At 54.5% G+C, this 23,882-nt stretch overlaps 1 protein-coding gene across 8 annotated transcripts in view; it reads right to left on the bottom strand.

Moving 5' to 3' along the window:
- STPG1 (sperm tail PG-rich repeat containing 1) overlaps window positions 1-23,882 on the bottom strand; it is a 55,356-nt gene that overhangs the window by 5,546 nt on the left and 25,928 nt on the right. For 6 of the 8 annotated variants that reach the window (XM_006159391.3, XM_006159386.3, XM_006159388.3 and 3 more), the window contains 5 exons: window positions 22,952-23,053; window positions 18,296-18,466; window positions 8,362-8,470; window positions 6,141-6,266; window positions 5,352-5,517 (listed from right to left, as the gene is read on the bottom strand). In XM_006159391.3, coding sequence (XP_006159453.1) covers window positions 5,352-5,517; window positions 6,141-6,266; window positions 8,362-8,470; window positions 18,296-18,466; window positions 22,952-23,053 — 674 coding nt within the window. The remainder of the gene's footprint in view (window positions 1-5,351; window positions 5,518-6,140; window positions 6,267-8,361; window positions 8,471-18,295; window positions 18,467-22,951; window positions 23,054-23,882) is intronic. The other 2 variants (XM_006159392.3, XM_006159393.3) reach the window with 2 other exon arrangements.

The raw sequence follows: 23,882 nt of genomic DNA on the forward strand, positions 1-23,882 counted from the left end.
GAGTGTCTTTACCTCTGGTTCGGAGAGAGAACGTGAAAGAAGCGTGGAATCCGTGCCGAAGCCTTAGCACTGACCGATTCACTCTGGGCCTCGGTTTCCCCATCTGTAAAAGGAGGGGGTGGACAAGCCCTCTGAGGGCCCTCCCAGCTGTGTCCTTCCATCCGGCCTTGATTCGGCATTCGACGGGGTTGCTGACGAACTTGATGCGGCATTCCACGGGGTTGCTGAGGGGCCCCGGGCCATTCAGGGTCGTGCCACCGTCTCGGCCGTGCAGTGGCGTCTACTCACGTCTCACACCCGAAGCTTCTCCTGGCCTATCACCACGGGGGAGGAGAAGCCCCCCAGAGGCCAAATGCCCCATCCACGGAGGAGGGCTCTGGGACCCCTGGCCACGGGGACTCTGCTGCCCTGTGGCCAACACCTTCTTAATCCTAGAGAGCTGGGGGCGCCTAGAGCTGTCTCCTTTCACTCTATGTTGCCGAGAAGTTGGTGCCCAGAGGGGACCAGGAGCTTACGCATGGTCGCAGAGCACGTTAGTGGGAATGCCGGCGCAGTGGCTGCAGTCTCTGGTGCCGAGGCTGGAGAAGGCTTCACAGCAGAGGGGGCTGAATTTAGTCACGCAGAGCTGAGTCCAAATTCCAGTTATGTTCCTCACCGGCCGGTAGGCCCTCGACAGGTCCCCTGACCCTACCCTCAGCACCAGCGTCTGGACCCAGGGCCAGTGACACCTACTCGTTACAAGGGAGGCGCGGTGGATAGAGAAGCCATGTAAAGCCAGCATGGCACGGCGCACAGTAGGTGCTCCGTAAAAGCAGCTGTTCCGACCACCTCTGCTAACACCGCCACGGCTGCCTGGTCACCGAGGACCTTCCCGAAGCGGGGGCACCCCCACTGCCGGGGGGCCATGGGACGCCATTGTAAATCAGCTCCTGGCAGAGGAATGGCTGGCCTGGGTGCTTCCATTTAGGACAAAGGTACCCACAGGGATGGGGACACTGCCCCTTTCTTCTCAGTCGTCTGCACAGAAGAACTGGCCCAGACATCTGAACCCCACCGGACAGCTTTATCCTGGTTCAGGCTGGTCTCTCCGTGTCGAGATGGGGCTGAGATGGCAAAGGTCAGGCCAGATGAGACCCCGGCCGCCCGAGCACACCGTGACCGGGGCTCAGTTACAGAAGCCAAGCAGTCTTGCCCAGTGGAAAGAACACAGCCACCAGAGCTCTGAGCCTGCCACAGCTGGGTTAAGGGTGTTTGCACCTTCCAGTGGGAGCTCTCTGCAAAGCGCCCAGGAGTAATGAACGCCTTCAGGACTCAGCAGGGCACTTGGGGAAGGCATCTGAGACCCTCGGGACACTCCCAGGCCCAGCTTCACTCCGCCTTGCCCCAGGGGTTCCCAGGGTCGGGAGGAATAAAGGGGCAATTTTTCTCACCATGAAAGGGTAGCCGATTGCCTCTAGGGTGGAATGCAGTATCTGTTTAACAGGGTAGGGGTGACAGATCACAGCCACTTGGGACTAAGCATCCCATATCTAATTGAAAATCCCAGGGAAACTGGAGGTGGGTCCGACGTAATTACCAAATTGGAGCGGGGCCAACAGGCTTGATTCCTGGGCTCAGGCTGTGACAGGATGACGTGCCTGTGCAAAACCAGGGGCATAAACTCCCAGAAGTAGACGCAGGGTGAAAAGGTGTCTGGGTGCTGCAGCTCCTTCCTGGCGAGCGTGTGCTGAAAGGCAGCACCCGGGAGGGACTGTTGGGCTCTCCAAAGCCCTTCCCCCCACTCAGCCTCCTTTGCTGAGTCACGACTGGGCCCGAGATCGAAGCTCGAGAAGTGAAACCTTGGCCGACTTCCTCACTCCTAGCGACACCCTGGAAGCTGGCAGATCCTCTTAGCTTTTGAGTCAGCAAGGAGGCCACAGCAGAGGAACACCCCGTGACGTGGTTCTCAGCCACAGGCCTCAGCAGTGCCCTTGCCAACACCCGCCAGCCCCTCTCCTGGCGTCTGCTGCCCTGCAGGGGCCACTCTTGAAACAGCAGGTGGACAGAGGGGCCGCTCACTTTGCTTTGACAAGGCAGGAGTTACCATGCGGCCGGGTGGGCTGTCTTCTTCAGCCCTGCAACCACACTCTGAGGGGCTCACCCAGCTCACTGGGGCGAAGCCGGACTTCCTGGGTGTGATGTGACCCCTCCCCTGGTCTTACAGTACTGCTTAGGGGAAGGCTGGGGGTCTGAGGTGCCCCTCCGTAGGGCCTGAGCTAACTAGCCACGAGCCCGTTCCCGTGCCGCTGGCTACACCCTGGGCACCCTGTCCTGGCACCCTTCCCTCCCTTTTCTCGGTTTCACTTCTCCATGACACTAGAGCAACGACTCGGGGAGTTGCCGCTCTCCCTCATCCTGAGGAATCCCATTGCAGCAAGCTGGAGCCCCACCCAGGAGCAGGGAGCCAGCGCCCAGCAGGCAGGTCCCACCCCAGGCCGCCTGTGCAGAGGCCTGCAGACCCAGCTGCGTGTGTTCCGAAGCAGAAAGGCGGTGACTGGTCTAGGTTCTGCACCACTGCCCCGCACGGCCCTGGGGACACCGGGGCCATCAGATCTGCCGTGTCAGAATCTCCATGGAAGTGACGGGTAGAGCAGACAGTTACGGCAGCTCCGCAGCCCAGGACACAGGCCCCAGTCCCGACCTGCTCCCTTCCCTCCAGGGACACAGGAGAAAACAGAACAGGAACCTAGTCCCTCCAGGGCCGACACACACGAGTCTTTTTCTGGTATCACACGGTTTTCTTTATCATCCAACATAAACAGAAGACTACGTTTCTAGAGCAGCCCGACACACACTTGAGTATTACATTTTCATTTTTTTAAATGAAACTACAGATTTCTCAGCTTCATGCTTTTCATGTTCATTTAAAATATATATCCTGGAGCCAGCAGGTGGCGTGGTGGTTAAGGTGCTGGACTCCCATGTGGCTAACCACAGTTCAGGTCCCAGACCCAGGGGCTTGCTTTCTCGCTTTCCCTCCCTCTGACTCCCTCTGGAGAGCACATGAGCTCTGTGGCAAATTAAAAAATAATAGTAATGATAAATAAAATTAAATAATCCTTTAACAAGTATGTGTGTGTGTGTATGTACAGTCTCAAAATATAAGAAAAATATATATATTCTGAACCTCCTGTGTGGGTCCGGGCCAGAGTCCTCCGAGTGACAAGCCTGGGCCTGGCATGTCAGAACAGAATGAGCACCCTCTTCTCTCGCAGGATGGAATGAAGGCCCTCAGAGGTGGGGCAGCCCAGGTCCAGGAGACATGGGGCCGGACAGTCCCTCACTGCGGGCCTTCTCAGACCTCCAACGTGCCGTGTGCGGGGTACAGGGCCTTCCACGCGAGCGGGGGGCCCCGGGGGCCCAAATGCAGCTCCGCTGTACCGCACTGGCCGCCCCACCGTGGGGCCCAAGTGATCCAGCTCTCGGTCAAGATGGCACCCAGGTGAGCCTGGCTGAGGGCCGGGGTCCTGTTCACCTGAACCCCCACACTCCAGCACAGACCCAGGAGCGACGCAGCCTGCTGCCCAACAAACCACTCGTCTAAACTTCAGCAAGAGCCGACGACGCTTTTCCAAACAAAGCAGTTACAAACTGACTGTTCGCCACCCTTCCAACTCATGTCACCATTTTCCTCAGAAAAGCTTCTGGGTTTGGGCTGCACCCTAATATGTGTGGAGGGCACAGAATAATAACAGCCATGGTAGTGAGGGTAATAGCTATTTGGAAGGTCTTTCTCGTCCGATCTCCACAGAACCCCTATGTGATAAGATTCTTATCTCCGCTTAATAACATGGAAACTGGGGCTCAGGGAGCAGTCTCACCGCGACAGAGCTGGGATCCTCCCCCAGGTCCTTGTGACCACTGTTTTGCCGCAATTGGGGAAAGCTGGTAGGTGGGGGTGCCCCACGCCAACCAGGAGGCAGGACGTCTCTGACTTGCGGACCTGCTCTTGGAGACTGGCCTGCCTTGTTCCCTGGCCTGGAGCCCGTGAAGGGCCAACCCGCAGAACCCAAATGTCCACGGGCAGAGGCCTTCCCGAGGAGACCCCACGCGAGGCCTGACTCCCTGCTCCAGGTCCTCCTCCGACTTGGCTAGCACACAGGGCTTCCCAGACAGACTGCCCAGGACCTTCTCAGAGCTGGGAGAGCCCCAGGTGCCCACCTTGGAGCACTGCACCAGCTGGGAGGCTGCTCCCAGGACAGGTATGGCTGCCCGCATGGCCTGCCCTCTCAGGAGGGGTCCTGGTGGCTCCACGCTCAGCCCCGGCCTGCTGGTCAACCTGACCAATGACCAACCTGCCCAGAGGGGCTGCACAGAGATGAGGGCTTAGAGGGGACTGACCTAACTGCTGTCAATTCTACAAGTTCTAGAACCATCTGCAGACTAAATATGACCTGTGAGTTTTTGAGCCTCTTAGGTAACAGTAACATTTAATGTGCAAGATATTAAAAATAGTATTACCACCAACCCTGTCTTTGCTTTTTAAATGTGTTTATGTGTGTGTATATATATATATACAGGGACCAGAAGTTGGCATAATGGCTATGTCGCTGAACTCCCACGTAGTCGACCACAGTTGGAGTCCCAGGCCCGCTGGCTTAAACTTACGCCAGGCGCGTGTGCGTGCGTGCCCAAGATCCCGAGAGGAGAAGAGAGGAGAAGGGATTGTGGCGTGGCCATAACCCCTGGGCAGTGATTTGTGTTAACATGACTCCATCTACTATATTTGCATCTACTTTACACCAAACGCACTTTTTAATTCTGAAAGCAACCCTGTGAGGCTGGAATGAGCCCCATTTTACTTTGCAGATAAAGACATGGAGGCTCAGAGAGGTTAGTACAATGCTCAAGGTCACACAGCACTAAAACAGCAGAGCTAAAGTGCAAATAAAGCAGGTCTGACCAGCTCCAAAGGCTGGCTTAAGCCCCCATCAGCACAAAACTGCGAGAGTGTCTCTGGCCTGCGTGCACTGTGCCCAGGGGAGGTGCCGTATTACAGAACAGAATAACACCAGCCTCCTGGGGTACGGCCAGGGGGACGCGGAAAGACCCGGGGGTCCTGAGCCCAGGCCCCTCCGTAGCTCGTTAGCTGTGTGGACTTGGGCGAGTCTCGGCCTCACTGGAGCCCGGCTTCGTCCCCTAAGGGAGGCGCAGTGGCGGGGTTAGCGGAGGACCCAGCACCGGCCGGGTTCTGCCTTCGCAGTGCTCACTGCCTCCCTCTGCACCGCCCAGTCCTGGCTCCGTCCTGCCAAACCTCTTCTGCCCACCTTCCCCATAACCGCCCTCTGAAAGCAAGAATAAGGAGGACTCACGGAAAAAGGGTCTTTTTTGGCACTTTGATGGGCTCGTTTGGATCGTAATAACCGGGTCCTGGGCCGGTTGATGTCAGTTTTAATCCACGGTCAGTTTTCGATTTAAAACAAGACATTAGTGCTTTCGGTGACTGCTTCACGAGGGACTCGTTGACATTGTAATACCCTAAGCAGAAAGAAGTGGAAAAGAGAGTAAGGACGTCATCTCAAATGAAGAAGAAGTACCATTTTGGGGTCAGCAGGTGGCATGGTGGTTAAGGTCCTGGACTCCCACATGGCCAGCATCTGTGGTTCGAGTCCTGGACCTGGCATCTTAAGACACACTGGGTAAGTGTGTGTGCGTGCCCAAAATCCCAGGAGGAGACTAGAAGAGAAGAGATTGCAGCATGGCCATTCCCCTGGGGGGTGATTTCTCGCTTTCCTTCTCACTGTCTCTCTGTCTTTCTCTGGCCAATGCACGCCCCCTACGGCAAAAACCTAAAAAGATAAAAATATCTTCGACCTCAGAATGTGTTTAATTCTCACCGCAGGACGGTGGAGGGGGGGCGCTGCCTGAAGTCACTAGAAATAACCCTCCCTAGTCAGGGAGCAGGCGCAGACCGTCACACGCTTCGCTCATTCGCCCTCCACAACAGCCCGGCAAGATGGATGTTGTCGCTCCGTTCTGAACTCGAGGGGACTGAGGCTCAGAGAGTCTACATGACGTCGGGGACTTGGACAAGCTCTCAGCCTTGCTGCAGCCCAGCTTCCTCCTCTCATTCTCCCCACAATGGGTCACTGTCATCCTACCTCGGGGTCCTGGCTCCTGTGGCTGCACTGTAACCCTCTGCTTTCCACATGGCTCACTGGGCACCACTGTGTGGAGACAAGCCCGCCTGCCTCTGAAGCCCCTGCTTCCCCACCGTGCCACAGAGACTGAGAGAGAGAGAGAAAGAGAGGAATCCCCCCCCCAGGAGGTGCTCACACCACAATCCCTTCTCTTCCAAGGATTTTGGGCACACAAGCACACATGCCCAGTGTGATTTTCAAGCCACTGGGTCTGGAACTTAAATGACAGTCAGTCCTGTGAGATCCCGTACCTACCTGCTGGCCCACTGCAAAGATTTTTAATAACATGAAAGATGACCCTAATATATACTTTAGCTGTAGGGTGCGTGTGCTTGCCAGAGAGACAGAAAGTGAGAAATCACCCCCTACAGGGGATGGCCACACCAGAGTCCCTTCTCTTCCATTCTCCTCTTGGGATTTTGGGCATGTACACACATGCACCCAGCTTGAGTTTTAAGCCACTGGGTTCAGGACTCGAACCATGGTCAACTACATGGGAGTCCAGCAACATAACCATTATGTCCCTACTATATACTTCAATTTTTCAGAAGTAGCACAATATTGGCTTTATGTCCCATCTTTCTATTTTTCTCTTACACATATATACACATATATCTGTGTGTGTGTGTCTGTGTGTCTGTGTGTGTGTGTGTGTATATATAGATCTACAGTTACAAAAAGAGGTTAAAACAACTTTTGAATTTCAACATGTGGAAGAAACTGAAAATCTAAAATAATAGGCATTCATCATTCATGCTCCGACCACCCAGAAGGGCCCACCTGCCAGGAAGGCAGGAGGATGATGGGGGTGATCTGAAGGGACCAGGGGGTGGGCCTGGAGGGGCCTGGCCTCAAAGCCAGCTGTGGGGCCCTCACCTAGTCACCTACTTCCCATGTATCAGTTTTGCCTGTAAAACGGGCATAAAACTATAATGGTCTCTGCTTTTGAGCACGGGATTATGTGCTGAGCACACGCCCCATGGGGCTTTGGAGGGTTCGAGGGGATGAAGACCCGAAAGTCCCGGCCTGCAGGTGTGTGTACCACAGGCTAGGCCTGCCTGTCTCTGCCCTGCGTGTCACAGGGCTGGGGTATCTCGGCACCTCCCGGCAGGGAGCAGCCATGTGGCTGGCTGTGGGTGCCCACATGCAGGGCTCACTGGCAAGGACCTGCCATCCCCCAGGGATGCCTGCTGTGTTCCTCTGCACAAACAAACAGGGCGGGGTTTGCCCAGGGATGATGCAAGACAGGGGAGCCGAGCCAGAGCCGGGCTGAGCCTCCTAATTAGCTTTGGTTTTGTTACTCAGCTCCAAACCGACCTCTTCCACTTCAAGCTGGATTTGCTGAAATCTGACATGGGCTCTGATTTCATCCACACCCCCGCAAGGGGCCCCGAGCTCTGCGCTAACCCTCTGTGCTCTCCCTGCCCCGCCTGGTTCCGGCCGAGGCTCCCCTCCCCGGGGTCTGCAGGCCCCATCTGGGATGATCTAACATGAGGAGCACTCCGGGGTTGGCAGAGAGCAGAGTGGAGGTGCGGCCCCTTTCCCAAGCACAGCGGGGCGACCCGTGCAGACAAGTATCCCTGGGTCTGAGGTTCTGGAAGGCACAGCGGATTGATGGGAAGAGGGCTCCTTGGACACACAACTCTGGGCCGAGGTTGGGCATTCACTGCCACGTGACACAGGACAAGTCCACTTGACTCTGCGTGCCCGTGTCCTCTTCCGAAAAACAGGGCCATGCACACGACCTGGGAGGACAGGCCTGTGGGAACTGCATGGAAAACACTTGGGGTGGGTGGCAGCACACAGCTAGTACTGTCACCGGATGACCAGTGAGGCCCCCTCAGGATAGCGGGGGAGGAAGGTTGCAGCTGAGTGGGAGGGTGGGGAGAGATGGCAGACCCTCTGCCTCCCCCGTCCGGCGGCCCACAGTGCACCTGGGCAGGTGAATTTGCACACTTCCTAGGTAAGAAGCCACGTCCCCACCTGCTGCCTAGAATGTGTGTGTCTGGTCACAGGGGGAGGCCGAGAGGCTGCTCTGGAGTCCACTGTACCCGGGAGGAGAGCTGGTCCTGCCGCCCTCCTCCTCCTCCTCCCGACCCCCAAACTCCTTCCACAGTCTCCCTGCAAATTCAGTCTGGGATGTCGACCCCTAGGGCGGGGTCAGTGCAAGGCAGCTGCTTACCTGGGGCAGGTCCCTTGTCGGCGACCGTGAAAAGTCCTCTCTGGGTCTTTGACGTGAAGCCGGCTCGGGCACAGACGTTGTTTTTCTGCTTGCAGCAGGAGACAGAAGCCTGTGTGTGGGGAGATGTGCTCGATGCAGCATGCTTTTCCCTTTCTGTCTTTGGCATGGTGCCTGGACAGGTGGCAACTGTGTGGGAAGCTCCCACCTAAACCTATTCTTCTTAGAAAGTGAAAGGACGGGGCCAGCAGGCGGCCTAGTGGTTAAGGTGCTGGATTCCCATGTGGTTCAAGTCCCAGACCCGGTGGCCGGGTGCACGTGCATATGTGCATAAGAGGAGAAAATCCCAAGAGGAGACTGGAGGAGAAGGGACTGTGGTGTGGCCATTCCCTGGGGAGGATAATTTCTCACTTTCTCTCTGTCTCTCCAGTGAGTGCACGTGCCCTACAGCAAAAACCTCTAAAAAAAAAATAAAAAAGAAAAGAAAGAAAAAGAAAAAGAAAGGACATAGTCAACAAGGTATGTGGCACCCCCTCAGCCCAGCTCGGGTCTTCTAAGAGTCTGCGATCTCGGCGTGAGGTGTGCGAGCACCCAGGACAGACAGCCTGTAGGCCTGCTTCCTGGTCAGCTCTGCCAAGGACAGGTCCCAAGGTCCGCCACAGCTCAGACTCTCTGAACCTGCGTTTTCTCATCTGTAAGACAGGGCAGGTGAGCTCTGCTTTACCTGTTTAAGAGTATTTTTGAGGATAAGGAATGGTCAATAAAAAACATCTAGGGACCAGCAGTTGGCATAATGGCTATGTCGCTGGACTCCCATGTAGTTGACTGCAGTTCGAGTCCTGGACCCAGTGGCTTAAACTCACGCCAGGCGTGTGTGTGTGTGTGTGTGTGCATGTCCAAGATACTGAGAGGAGAATAGAGAAGGGACTGTGGCGTGGGCCATTTCCCCTGGGGGTAATTTCTTGCTTTCTATCTCTCTGTCTCTCTCTTTCTGGCAAGTGCACATGCCCTATAGCAAAAACCTCTCAAAAAGAAAAACAAACAAAAAACCCCACCTATGAGAAAATAAGGCTTTTAAAAGCGTGTAATGGGATGGGGACCAGCAGATGGTGTAATGGTTACGTCGCTGGACACCCACATAGTTGACCATGGTTTGAGTCCTGGACCTGGCAGCTTAAAACTCGCCAGACTCATATGCATGCATGCCCAGAATCCCTAGAAGAGAATGGAGGAGAAGGGAAGGCGGCATAGCCATCCTCTCGGGGTGTGATTTCTCTTTGTCTTTCTCTATCTCTCAGGTGAACACACAGGCCCTATAGGAAAATTCTCTCAAAAAAAATTTTAAGAAGTGTGTAATGGGGGACCAATAGGTGGTATAGTGGTTATGGTGCTGGACTCCCACATGGTCGACTACAGTTTGAGTCCTGGACCCAGTGGCTTGAAAATCACACTGGGAGCATGAGCACACATGCCCAAAATCCTGAGAGGAGGCCAGAGGAAAAGGGATTGCGGCATGGTCATACCCATGGGGGGTGATTTCTCACTACCCCTGTCTCTATTTTTCTCTGTCTCTCTCCAGTGAGAGCAAGCACCCTAAAGAGGAGGGGGGCTTAAAAAATAATTTTTAAAAAATGAAAATATTTTTTGTTACTTTTTTTTTTTTTCCTTTTAAAGATACATAGTACTACCCCTACCCCAGTCCCTATGGGCATCCTCCGCTGCTCAAATGGCCCTACGCACACAGGATCTGGGGCCCACGAGAGAACTACGTCATGGGAGATTGCGGCCCGATCTGTAAGCACGCCTTTGCCTCAGCTTCCCCGGACTGACTAGAAACGAAGAACTGTGGCCAGTCTATGGAGTATGCATTTGAGAGAGTCTGACGGTGCTAGAACTCTAAAACTAACAGAGAAAAGAAAACAAAACTGAGATCATCCTTCTGTTACGCATGAATCATAAATATTTTAAATGCCAATTTGCAGCCAGTCTCCTGTATTTGTTAAATAACAGGTGCAATAAAAATTGTAACAGCGGTCGCTGGGAATATTTACTGAATGAGTGAAACTATTTGCTGGGGCCAGGATGGTTTGATTTTCTGTGATACTCTTTTGTCAAAAAAAAAAAAAAAGTTTCTCAAGAAATGCAGATGGCATTTTGATTTTGTGTTTACAAAGGTGGAGGAATTCAGCTTTTCCCGGGGTCCTAATGGCTGGACTACACGCAGAGAGGACAGACAAGAAGGCCAGGTGGGCCAGGCTAACTACTGGACGGAGCCTCGCTGCCGGAGCGGAGCAGGAACAACACAGAACCAAGGAGAGGGCTGGCTGCAGGAGTGGGGGTCGGGCAAGGCGGAGCAGGGCCTGACAGCCTGGAGGCACAGTGTGGCTAACAGGATTATGGCAGTTCCACTCCTCACCAGTGACTCGACCATTGTCCTCCTGGTCTGAAAAAGCCTCCTGCAGACAAAACACTGCTTCAGCTTTATTCTTCTCCCAGACAGAAAAGCAACTGGAAAAGGGCGTGTGCAACCCGGGAAGAGCTCACTGGTAGACTAGGAAAATATGCAACAGGCGGCCGGAGAACGCGCCTTCCTGTCCCGCCGTGGCAAGCAATCCACGGTGCAGAGGAAGAAAACGAAGGGGTACCGCGTGCAGCAGAGTCTGATACGGGGGGAGTGATGAAGGCAAGGAGAGAACGCCAAAGAAAAAGTGTCTTTTTAAAAAAGTTTATTTATTGCGCCAGTAGGTGGTGTGGTAGTTAAGGTGCTGGACTCTCACATGGCCAACTGCAAGGTCAAGGTTCGAGCCCCGGACTTGGCAGGTTCAAAGTCAAGCCAGGTGCGTGTGCGTGCGTGCCCAAAATCCCAAGAGAAGAATGGAGGAGAAGGGACTGTGGCGGCCATCCTCCCTGGCAAGGGGGAAAGGGATTTCTCACTTTCCCTCTCTGCCTCTCTCCAGTGAGTGCACACATGCTATGGCAAAAAACTTAAAAAAAAAAGAAGAAAAAGTTTCTTTCCTTTGAGAGAGAGACCCTCAACAGGGTCTCACGCCATGACCCTCGCCTAGCCTTCCCAGCCAGCCAGGACCAGTGGCACACACACACATACCCTGCATGCCCAGGCCGGCCCAGGAACCAAACCTCGATCCTCCCTACCGCTCCAGCACCGTGGAGGGGCACTACCTGGGCTTCGCTTGTGGCTTGCTATGCGGGCAAATCTCCTACAGGGGACTGCCACTGTGTAGCTCATGGCTTCCACAATGCGGGAATACATTTTACTAGAGGCATACTAAAATAATAACAAACAGAAAACATGCACCTAAAATTGATCTATCAGCAGAAGGACAAAATTCTGCCAACAGATTAGCATTAGGAAATGGTCTTTTCTAGACTGACGATTATTCAAAGGGTCTTCAAAAAGTCTGTGGAAACGGCAGGTTATCTCAAAAGAAAAAAAAGAGCCATGCATGGATTCCAATTTTTGCATCCAAATACACTTTTTGCATCCAAATAATTCCATTATTCCGGGAACTTTTTGAAGTGCCCTGTATCCCACTCAGGCGTTGCTCCTCTGATGTCATGAACCTCCCCTGCCTGCCCCCACTCCAGGGCCTGTGCTGGCACTGGGGAAGGAGCAGGCCCGAGGCAGACACAGGGAAGCCTAACCACACCCTTGGCCCCAAGACAGAGGGGTGTTCCCAGGGCCACAAAACCTGCGTGTGCCTTCCAAGTCATCGTCTCTCCTGAGTGACTGTGGTGCAGCGGCCACGCTCCCTCATCACTGCTTTCTGAAACGACGCTGCCCTGCCTCCTGTTAGCATGTCTCCTTGTGGGTCTTCCAGAACTTTCTCTTAGCCCAAGCTGTGATCCACTCTCCACACCACAACTAGAAGGAGCTTCCTAAAAAGTACAACAGAACACGGCACCCCACATCTCCCACCCCCTCACGGGCTTCCCAGTGCACGGAGAAGGGAATCCCGGCTCTCTCCTGGGGTCTTCGGCCTACCTGTCTGTGTCCCCGCACCCATGTCCCCGTCCCGGCTTCCGCTCCTCTAGCCATTCTCTGCCCGCACCCACGTCCCCGTCCCAGCTCCCACTAGTCCAGCCATTCGGCCTTCCGACATTTTCTTGAGGACCCTCTGCTGCCTCAGGACCTCTGCTCATGCTGTTTCCCCCTTTGATCCTTGGGTCTCGGCCTTGGAGCCCTCTCTGGCCCCCAGTCTAAAGTACAGGTAAATCCCCACCCCCCACATTCTCCCTCAGGCCCCCACTGTTCATCTCCCTCAAGACTAAAGATGGCTTCTAATTACTTTGTCTCTCCCCTTACAGTTTCGGAGTCCCCACTGCATCAAAGTCATATTGCCAGCCTGGGGGCAGCAGCGGGACCGTGAGCCTGGCGGGGATGGACAGGGTGACCGATGCTGTCCAGCTTTCGGTCCCAGCCATCTGCCACTGTGCCCACCAATGTGCAAACGGGGCCTCTGGGCTGAGTGACTCTGGGCCAGACTCCACCCCTCGCGCCTCAGCGCCCTCTTCTGTCAACTGGGAGTAAGACCCTCCACGCTGGGGCCTGCGGTGGCAGGGTGACGGGGCGGCGGACTCCCATGGGGACGAAGTCCCGGACCTTTCTCACTTCTCTCTGGTGAGCGCCATGCCCTGTAGTTGGTTACAAAAGTGATGGTGATGATGATGAATAAAACTGAATAAAGAAGCCTTTTTAGAAAAGATCACCCACTTCTACGTCACAGGTCCTGTGAGCAGTGAGGACGAGGCCAGCGCTGCTTCATCCCCGCTGTGATTTCAGGCGCTGGACTCCCAGGGAAGGTACCTAGACCGGGCCCACAATACGGGAGCCCCAGGGCACACGCGGCTGTCGCCCTGTGGCCGGCCCCAGGTAACGAGGACTGTGCGGACAAAATACACACTGGGCGGTAAAGACTTAGCACAGGCAAAGCACCCTTCTAAAATGTCCACTTAATCATTTTTATCATCTGTATATAGAAATGATGAATATTTTTTATTTACTGGGCTAAATAAAGTACATTATTACAGTTGCTTTCAGGCCAGCTACAGTGGCGTGAGTGGCAGGGCGCTGCTGCCTGACACGGGAGCCCCTGGGAGGCCGGGCTGTGGGTCCCGGCTCCACCTGAACTCACCGGGCACGCCTGAGTACCCCGGGGAGGCTGTAGGGACGGCCAGGTTGTGGCCAGGCCCCACCTTGGGCACTTCACTCTCTCTCATAAAAGAAATAAGTTTTAGGGACCAGCAGTTAGCGTAACGGCTATGTCGCTGGACTCCCACATAGTCGACTGCAGTTCACGTCCCGGACCCGGTGGCTTAAAACTCATGCCAGGCGCGTGTATGTGTGTGCCCAAGATCCTGAGAGGAGAATGGAGGAGAAGGGATTGCGGTGTGACCATCCCCCCTGGGGGGTGATTTCTCGCTTTCTGTCTCTATGTCTCTTGGCACTGGGGAAGGAGCAGGCCCGAGGCAGACACAGGGAAGCCTAACCACACCCTTGGCCCCAAGACAGAGGGGTGTTCCCAGGGCCACAAAACCTGCGTGTGCCTTCCAAGTCATCGTCTCTCCTGAGTGACTGTGGTGCAGCGGCCACGCTCCCTCATCACTGCTTTCTGAAACGACGCTGCCCTGCCTCCTGTTAGCATGTCTCCTTGTGGGTCTTCCAGAACTTTCTCTTAGCCCAAGCTGTGATCCACTCTCCACACCACAACTAGAAGGAGCTTCCTAAAAAGTACAACAGAACACGGCACCCCACATCTCCCACCCCCTCACGGGCTTCCCAGTGCACGGAGAAGGGAATCCCGGCTCTCTCCTGGGGTCTTCGGCCTACCTGTCTGTGTCCCCGCACCCATGTCCCCGTCCCGGCTTCCGCTCCTCTAGCCATTCTCTGCCCGCACCCACGTCCCCGTCCCAGCTCCCACTAGTCCAGCCATTCGGCCTTCCGACATTTTCTTGAGGACCCTCTGCTGCCTCAGGACCTCTGCTCATGCTGTTTCCCCCTTTGATCCTTGGGTCTCGGCCTTGGAGCCCTCTCTGGCCCCCAGTCTAAAGTACAGGTAAATCCCCACCCCCCACATTCTCCCTCAGGCCCCCACTGTTCATCTCCCTCAAGACTAAAGATGGCTTCTAATTACTTTGTCTCTCCCCTTACAGTTTCGGAGTCCCCACTGCATCAAAGTCATATTGCCAGCCTGGGGGCAGCAGCGGGACCGTGAGCCTGGCGGGGATGGACAGGGTGACCGATGCTGTCCAGCTTTCGGTCCCAGCCATCTGCCACTGTGCCCACCAATGTGCAAACGGGGCCTCTGGGCTGAGTGACTCTGGGCCAGACTCCACCCCTCGCGCCTCAGCGCCCTCTTCTGTCAACTGGGAGTAAGACCCTCCACGCTGGGGCCTGCGGTGGCAGGGTGACAGGGCGGCGGACTCCCATGGGGACGAAGTCCCGGACCTTTCTCACTTCTCTCTGGTGAGCGCCATGCCCTGTAGTTGGTTACAAAAGTGATGGTGATGATGATGAATAAAACTGAATAAAGAAGCCTTTTTAGAAAAGATCACCCACTTCTACGTCACAGGTCCTGTGAGCAGTGAGGACGAGGCCAGCGCTGCTTCATCCCCGCTGTGATTTCAGGCGCTGGACTCCCAGGGAAGGTACCTAGACCGGGCCCACAATACGGGAGCCCCAGGGCACACGCGGCTGTCGCCCTGTGGCCGGCCCCAGGTAACGAGGACTGTGCGGACAAAATACACACTGGGCGGTAAAGACTTAGCACAGGCAAAGCACCCTTCTAAAATGTCCACTTAATCATTTTTATCATCTGTATATAGAAATGATGAATATTTTTTATTTACTGGGCTAAATAAAGTACATTATTACAGTTGCTTTCAGGCCAGCTACAGTGGCGTGAGTGGCAGGGCGCTGCTGCCTGACACGGGAGCCCCTGGGAGGCCGGGCTGTGGGTCCCGGCTCCACCTGAACTCACCGGGCACGCCTGAGTACCCCGGGGAGGCTGTAGGGACGGCCAGGTTGTGGCCAGGCCCCACCTTGGGCACTTCACTCTCTCTCATAAAAGAAATAAGTTTTAGGGACCAGCAGTTAGCGTAACGGCTATGTCGCTGGACTCCCACATAGTCGACTGCAGTTCACGTCCCGGACCCGGTGGCTTAAAACTCATGCCAGGCGCGTGTATGTGTGTGCCCAAGATCCTGAGAGGAGAATGGAGGAGAAGGGATTGCGGTGTGACCATCCCCCCTGGGGGGTGATTTCTCGCTTTCTGTCTCTATGTCTCTCTCTGTCTGTCTGGCGAGCACACGTGTCCTGTAGCGAAAAACCTCTCCAAAAAAAAAAAAATTAAAAAAAAAGAAAGAAGTTTTAAAAAAATGAATTTTTAAAAAAGGAATTGCTCCTTTTTTAAGAATTATTCATTCAATTTTATTATTATTATTATTATTTTCTTAATTTGATATAGGGCACTTGTGCTCACCAGAGAGAGACAAAGAGACAGAGAGAGAGAGGGAAAGTGAGAACGTAAGCCACCAGGTCTGGAACTCGAACCACGGGCAGCCATGTGGGAGTCTAGCGCCTTAACTACCATGCCACCTGCTGGTTCCGCCTCTTTGCTTTTCAAATGCGGTGACTAGATAATTTAGTATAAACAGGTAGCGCCCATCCTGTTTCTGTACGATGCTGGCCTAGCAGACACTTCTGCTTTGGGCACATCACAATTACCTGAAGGTGGGCAGGATCTGTGTAGTCAGAATAAATCCTAATACTGACAGCTGTTATCAAAGAAAAGCTGAAATGAAGTATTTTTGTTTTACTGTGGTTTTGCTTGTGTTTTACTGCCAGGGGGCACATGAGCTTGCTGGAGACGCAGAGAGGGACTGTGAGGAAGCACCCCAGGGGCTTGGCCACCCCGCAATCTCTTCTCCATTCTTCTTTCAGGATTTCGGGCACACACAAAATGTTCAAGCCGCTGGGCCCTGGGACTCGGATCATGCGGTTGCCTGTGTGGAACCCAGCTGCCTGCAACTCCATGCCATCTGGTGCCCCGAAATGAAGTACGCTAAGACCAAACGCGTCTGAGCTAGGTCCTAACAGCCCGGAGAGCCTATCTGCGGCCCGCATCTGCTGCGGTCCCGAACGCTCTCGCACGTGGTCTCGTGTGCTTCCTAGAGTAAGCCCGCAGGACGACATCATCAGCCCCACGTAGCCGTCACGCTCCAGGGGGAAGTGATCTGCCCAGTCCTGTGCGGTGAGTCCTGGCCGGTCCGGGCTAAGTCCCCAGCACAGGTGACCTCACTGAATATCTGCCCAACTCCACGAGGGGGACATGTGTTCCCGTCACACAGATCAACGAACAAAGTCCTCCCAAGGTGCAGGGACGTGGGACAGCCAGGCAGTTAGAAAGTGGCAGAGTCGGGACTCGAACCAGACTGTGCTGACTGAGTCACTCAACCATTCCATCCCACACACCATCCCTTCCCGTGCACGACAGGCCAAACACTACTGTCAACAAACAGAATTCCACATATGGGGAGAGAAATGTATTTTCCCTCGAAGAACCTAAAAAGGCAGGGCTGCCCTGGCTCAGTGGTTAAGGGAGCCAGATCTCACATGGCCAGCCACAGCTCAAATCCCAGCCCCACCAGCCAGGTACATGTGTGTGTGCCCCAAACCCCGACAGGATGGAGAAATGGAGAAGGGATCGCAAAGTGGCCATGCCTACAGGGTGCCTTCTCCCTCTCTCTGCCTCTCTCTAATGCCCTTCATAAAAAAAGATAAAAGAGAGAGAGAGAGAGAAAGAAAAGAAAAAGAAAACCCTAAAAAGTAATGGATGGGTCTGAGGATGCTGTTGCAGACCAGAAAGGCTGTGTGGCAGCAGGAGCGGCTGTGCTCTGGGCTGTGGTCCCCCCACTGCTCCGTGTCCCCTCCTGTCACTCACGTGGCTCTTAGGTTTTGCAAATTCCCCACAGAGTCCTGGCAGCCATATGCAGGCCCTGGCTAGTAAGCAAACGCTATCTGGTTACTGACTGCATTTTTTACATTTCGTTTTTATTATTTACGTATTTATTTTTAGGTTTTCGCCATAGAATGCACACACTCGCTAGAGAGAGACAGAGATAAGGAAGAAAGAGAAATCACCCCCCAGGGGGATGACCACGCCACACTCGCTTCTCCTCCATCCTCCTCTCAGGGTTTTGGGCACGCCCGCACCTGCACCACACGTGATTTTCAAGCCACCAGGTCTAGGCCTCCTACTGCACCGGGCCGTGCTGCCTGCCGGCCCCACCAATTGCAGTAAAATGCCACTTCCCACTGCCTCTCCCCTCGATTTTAGTAACATACATTCAGCATCTGCAATGTTCTTACGTTGTAACGATTTGGTGCAGGAGTCTCAAATTTGCAGCCCAGAAGGGCGGTGTGGCAGCAGGAGCGGCTGTGCTCGGGGCTGTGGTCCCCCCACTGCTCCGTGTCCCCTCCTGTCACTCACGTGGCTCTTAGGTTTTGCAAATTCCCCACAGAGTCCTGGCAGCCATATGCAGGCCCTGGCTAGTAAGCAAACGCTATCTGGTTACTGACTGCATTTTTTACATTTCGTTTTTATTATTTACGTATTTATTTTTAGGTTTTCGCCATAGAATGCACACACTCGCTAGAGAGAGACAGAGATAAGGAAGAAAGAGAAATCACCCCCCAGGGGGATGACCACGCCACACTCGCTTCTCCTCCATCCTCCTCTCAGGGTTTTGGGCACGCCCGCACCTGCACCACACGTGATTTTCAAGCCACCAGGTCTAGGCCTCCTACTGCACCGGGCCGTGCTGCCTGCCGGCCCCACCAATTGCAGTAAAATGCCACTTCCCACTGCCTCTCCCCTCGATTTTAGTAACATACATTCAGCATCTGCAATGTTCTTACGTTGTAACGATTTGGTGCAGGAGTCTCAAATTTGAGAACTTTCGTGAAGCTTGGCAACTGGAACATACTGGAACAGGAATTGCTGAAGTCTTTCTTGGAATTGAAGGCTGATGGGATGGTGTACGCGTTTGCCGCCGGGTATTTAGAAATGAGGGTGTCCCACCGGGAGCGCTGTGGGCGAGACCAAACCAATCGGCATCGTCACGTCACCCTGTGGCTCTGAGGGACAGATGTCAAAAAGACGGTGCCCAGCACAGGTCCAGAGCCACTTCATGAACGTGGAAACTCCCGGAGGTAACAGTGATAAACTGACCTTGGGCTCTGGGGATTTACTCTCAGAGACTGCAAGTTTGGACCTGCTGTACCTTCTGTAAACTAACTCGAATGATTCACCTTGTGTTTGAGACATGGCTGAAGCAATTTTGCCAGAAATGCACTTCCACCCAATCCTTTTCCAGGCCACGTACGATAGAGCCATCAGCGTTGGGTGCGTGTGTGCTGGGGCATTTCCCCAGCCAAGGCTTTCCTTCTCAGTGAGCCCTCACATGTGTTTTCTAAGGTGGGTGGTCTGAACAGCCTAAACAGCCAGCTTGCCTCAAACAGCTTCAGGATATGAGGTTCCAATGGCCTCACCCCACCTACATCCTACACCCCACATGGTCCCGTAGGGTTTCATAAAACTCTACCATGATTTCGCTGTTTCTACAGAACCAATTCCACTCCTTTCAGGAAGCCATGATAAACTATTTTCAGCTAAAAAACAAACAGAATCGATGTTTGCCAAACGAACAGGGACAAAAGCCACAGAAACTCAGCGATAACATCACTTTACCCAAGGAGAGCCAGGCAGGTATTAGAGTCTGATAAAGCCAAACAACCAAAAAAAAAAAGATCTCATTATTTTATTTTATGATGAAAAGCTTGAGAACATTGCCCTGGGTTTTCTCCACTTGACAGGGGTCAATAACCACAGAGGGACAGAACACGGGGGAGGTGAGGGACGGTGCCAGGACCCACTCCACACTGCACTCTGCTTGGTGGGACGGTCCCAGCGCCTCGCTTCTGGGGCATGTGGTGGGCGCGCCACCAGAAGCAGGAGGGTCCTTGTCTGGAGCCCATGTTGTTCAGAGCCTGACCTGGGTTCGAGTCCCAGCTCTGCTCCTTTCATTGTAAGGGTGTCCTGGGCTGTCCATTGAACCCTTGTAACAGCGTGGAGCAGTGGGGATCCCGAGTACCCTCCCTTCACGTGAAAACACTGAATTTCCTCGTGACTGCAGTGCTGGGACTGACATGTCACCGAGGCAGTGTGACAGGGATTGGACATCCCCATCTGAAGAGGACTGCGTGGAGAGGCGCGGCCCTGAGAGCACACTGCATTAATCACGGACTCCCTTTCGGCTTAGCACACCTATCAACACCACATTCTAGGAAAAATGGTTCTGAACAATCCCCAGCAGAGGCCAAGTTGCATCCAGTGTGGTAACAGATCCCTCTGGGCCGGAGCTAGCCGCACTCTGACGCCCTCGCCCTCGGGCCGGGCCACCTGCAGTCCATGGGCCCCAGTTCTCAGCTTTCCCAGAGCCACTCCCTGCTACCCTCCAGCAAACAGAAAGGGGCCATCAAAGCCTCTCCCAGCCTGCCTCGCCTGCCTTCCTAGTCAGTCCTGTGAAAAACTCCAGAGCAGATATTTGAACTATATTGGGACCAGCAGGCGACATATAGCTAAGGCGCTAGACTCCCATATGGCCGACCATGGTTGAAGTCCTGGACCTGGTGGCTTGAAAATCATGCTGGCATGTATGTGTGTGAGTGTGCTCAAAATCCCAGGAGAAGAATGGAGGAGAAGGCATTACAGCATGGCCATCTCCCGGGGGGTAATTTCTCAATTTCCATGTCTCTGTCCCTGTCTCTCTCCAGCGAGTGCGTGTGCCCTATGGCAAAAGCTTCAAAAAAGAAAACAAAAAGACTTGAAATATATTAATGAACCTCTTTATGTCATTTGGACTTAGCGAGATGACAGGTCCTCTCAAAAGGCTGGGTGTAGCTGTCCCAACTGTCATCAGGAAGTGTCTACAATTTACGGACCCACGGAGGATTTGGGGCAGCCTCACCCATAATCTCACTCCCTCTGGTTGTTCTGATCTTTCTGACGAGGGCTACTTTACGTTCCCTCAGTCCTGGGAGCCAGGAGAGATGGTAATGCAGGTCACGAAAGAGGTGGAATCCTGAAATGCTCGCCCAGCTCAGAAAGAACTAGGTTAGGGAACCAGCAGTTAGCGTACTGGCTATGTCGCTGGACTCCCACGTAGTCGACCGCGGTTCGTGTCCCGGACCCGGTGGCTTAAAACTCACGCCGGGCGCGTGTGCGTGCGTGCCCAAGATCCCGAGAGGAGAATGGAGGAGAAGGGATTGCGGCGTGACCATCCCCCCTGGGGGGTGATTTCTCGCTTTCTGTCTCTATGTCTCTCTCTGTCTGTCTGGCGAGCACACAAGCCCTACAGTGAAAATCTCCCACCAACCAAAAAAAACAGCAAGTTAGACATGGGGCTCTCCCGGCAGAGCTCCGCCATCCACTGAGGGCCCCTGCCCAAGGATGCAGGCCCTTCGGAGGGTTAGGAACACACACGCAAGTTCCGAAACTATCAGAGCGCGGCAGCCCGACTGCCTCGATGCTTGCCTTCCTCGGGGCTTGGCTCTGAGCTCCCTGCAGCCCTGGGAGAATGACTAGGTTCCACGGTGTGCAGATCGTCCCGGCCTCTCCAACCTGCCCAGCTCCTCTGGAAAGTTACTCTGCATGAGGGAACCAGCAATTAGCATAATGGCTATGTTGCTGGACTCCCACATAGTCGACCACGGTTCGCGTCTCGGACCCGGTGGCTTAAACTCACGCCGGATGCATGTGCGCGCGTGCCTAAGATCCTGAGAGGAGAATGGAGGAGAAGGGACTGCGGCATGACCCCTGGGGGGGGATTTCTCGCTTTCTGTCTCTATGTCTCTCTCTCTGTCTGTCTGGCGAGCGCACGCACCCTATAGCGAAAACCTCTCAAAAACAAAAAAAGAAAGAAAGTTACTCTGCACGAAAAAGGATAGGGGCCTGGTGGTGTGTTCTGGTCCTGTCCCGCTTTGGCACCGAGAAGGAGTGGGCAGTGCTACTCTTTGGCAAAGAGGCTCTCGGGGAGAAATCCCAGGTGCTGCAGGAAGCCCTGTGAGTGACTCGGGCACCGGCCGCCACCAGGCTCAGCAAGTTTACGGTGCTCTGCCGCCTCCAAGGGCATTCGCTCACTGCAGCTGAGTGTGCCCAGGCCTCCAGGGAGTTTCCGCGTGGACGAGGCAGCTAGCACTCAGCAGGGTGACGTGCTTGAGGTCACGTCCAGAATCCACAGCTGAGTCAGGAGCAGGCCATAGTCCTGTCCCCTGTCCAGGGCACCATGAGACAGCACTTCTTTGCCAATTGCTTTTGACTCTTGCCTCACAGGGCTGGGGCAGAGAGACGGGTGGAGGCGGGGTGGATCTGAGAGCTCTCTGGGGCATACACAGCCTCCACTTCTTCGGCGATGGGGAGTTAACACCAAAGCTGGCTTGCTCCTTGAGTATCCAGGCCTGCCAAATGTGGACCTCAGTAAGGACCGACTGCACGGTGCACCTGCCGTGGCCCCTCTCTGTGGTTCAGGGACAAATCAGTTCTGACGTCAGGCCGTGCAGCACCTCTGTACTAAAGACTGCTGCAACCTCTAGGAGGGCAGGAGGAGTGTGTGCTTGCTAATGTCAGAACCGGGTTGGGGTTTGCTTTCCCTTTTCCCTTTTCCACCTCAGTTAGCCTCACCCCCGTTTAACTCTTTCCACTTGCTACGACTTTTTTTCCCATAGAGTACTTGTCCTTGCCCGAGAGAAAGAGAGACAGACAGAGAGAAGGAAGATGAGAAATTACTCCCCAGGGGGTTGGCCACGCCACAATCCTTTCTCCATTCTGCTCTCAGGATTCTGAGCTCACATGCATGCACACGTACCTGGCATGATTTTCAAGCCACCAGGCCTGGGACTTAAACTGGAGTCCAGCCCCTTAACCACCACTCCACCTGCTGGCCCCAGCTATAACTATCTTTCTTGCCAATTTATAAGGGAAAAAAAAAAACAAAAAACAAAAAAACGCTGTCCTGTCCAAGCCTGGTCAAGGTCCCTGGCAGCTTCTACAGCTACCGGATGGTCGGAGTGGCCAGCAACGTGAAGCCCACATCTGACAAGGACACGAGGGAGGTCACTGTGTCTCCCCACTGCCTGCTGGTTTTTGTTTTTAAATCAGATTTCTCGATAACTTGAACAATCTAATTAGACTAAGCAGTGTAAAATCATATTAGGATGAAAGTCCTAATACCTAGAAGTCTCAGAAGAAAGCGTTTGCTCAGTGTGCTTGGTGAAGACGAAATGGGTTTGGGACGCTCAGGTTCCTAATACTCTAGCTTCTGTCTCAGCTGGCAATGCTGCTGGTGGGAAAAGTGAGTCAGACAGGCTAGCGCACCTACACGCAATGTGAAGACGCAGCTAGTCTCCCACACAGAACCACAGGCCTTCGGAGAGAAGGGACCAGAGGCCCCCACAGCTGGTCAAGGGGGGGAGGGAGTGCTGGCCAGTCACCCCTTACTCATGAGCGGGACTCACCATGGAGGGGAAAGTGCATGTTCCTTTCTTGGACAATGAGACGCTTTTGGACACTGGAGACTGGTGGGTGACATCGTAGAACCCAGGGCCTGGGATGTCATCCTGAAAGGGAAGACAGCGAGGATCACTGGACATCCGGGCCTCCTGTGCTTTCCAGCCACTGATGCGAGGCCGCCCAAACTCAGGGCAGGTGCCACGCCGTGCCACGGTGGCAGCCGGGCGCCACCACTTCCTGCCTCGCCGTCTCCCCTCAGTCACCAAGCGGTGGGGCTGGGATTCCAGCCCAGGTCGGGCCTCCCAGAGCCCCGGCTCCCTCCAGCACGCCATGCTGCCTTCCACAGGAATGCTGTTGTTTTTCGACGTTATTAGAGGGATGAGCGTAAAATGGGCTACTAGACGTGGCGGAGGTGAGGCCGGCGTGTGCTGACTGGGTAGGCCAGGCCCACGGTACGGGAAGGGTGACCGGCTTCACGTTGACCACACCCACCTGACTCAGCCTCCTCCTCAGCCTTTCAGAGGAGAAACGAGGGCGTGTTTCTGTTTATAAAGCAAAATGAAACAAAAACCACCTTCGTCCCGAACGACCATTTCTAACTCGCAGGCACAAAGAGGCTAAGTGACGCGGGCTTGTCGGAGAGGGGACCAGGGCAGGGTCCTAAGCCCGTCCCAGCTGCAGCAGCACACGGCTTCCGCCTCGTTTCCCGTGCCAGTTACCAGGGGAAGCAAACGCTGGCAGGAGTGCCAAGCGAGAGGCGTGGCACGATAAGGATGCTCTGCCGTGAGGGCGTGCTGGGCCCACTTGGAGGCAGGAGCTTCTCAGCCGCTGCCTCGTGTTCGGGGGAAGGGATGGCTCTCCATCTTACGAGGGGAACATCGAGGCACGCATGGGGCTGGGCAGCCGCCCCGAGGGCGAGGGGTATGCCACCTCCTT

Source organism: Tupaia chinensis, unplaced genomic scaffold, assembly GCF_000334495.1.
Source record: "Tupaia chinensis unplaced genomic scaffold, TupChi_1.0 Scaffold000628_1, whole genome shotgun sequence".
NCBI lineage: Eukaryota > Metazoa > Chordata > Mammalia > Scandentia > Tupaiidae > Tupaia > Tupaia belangeri.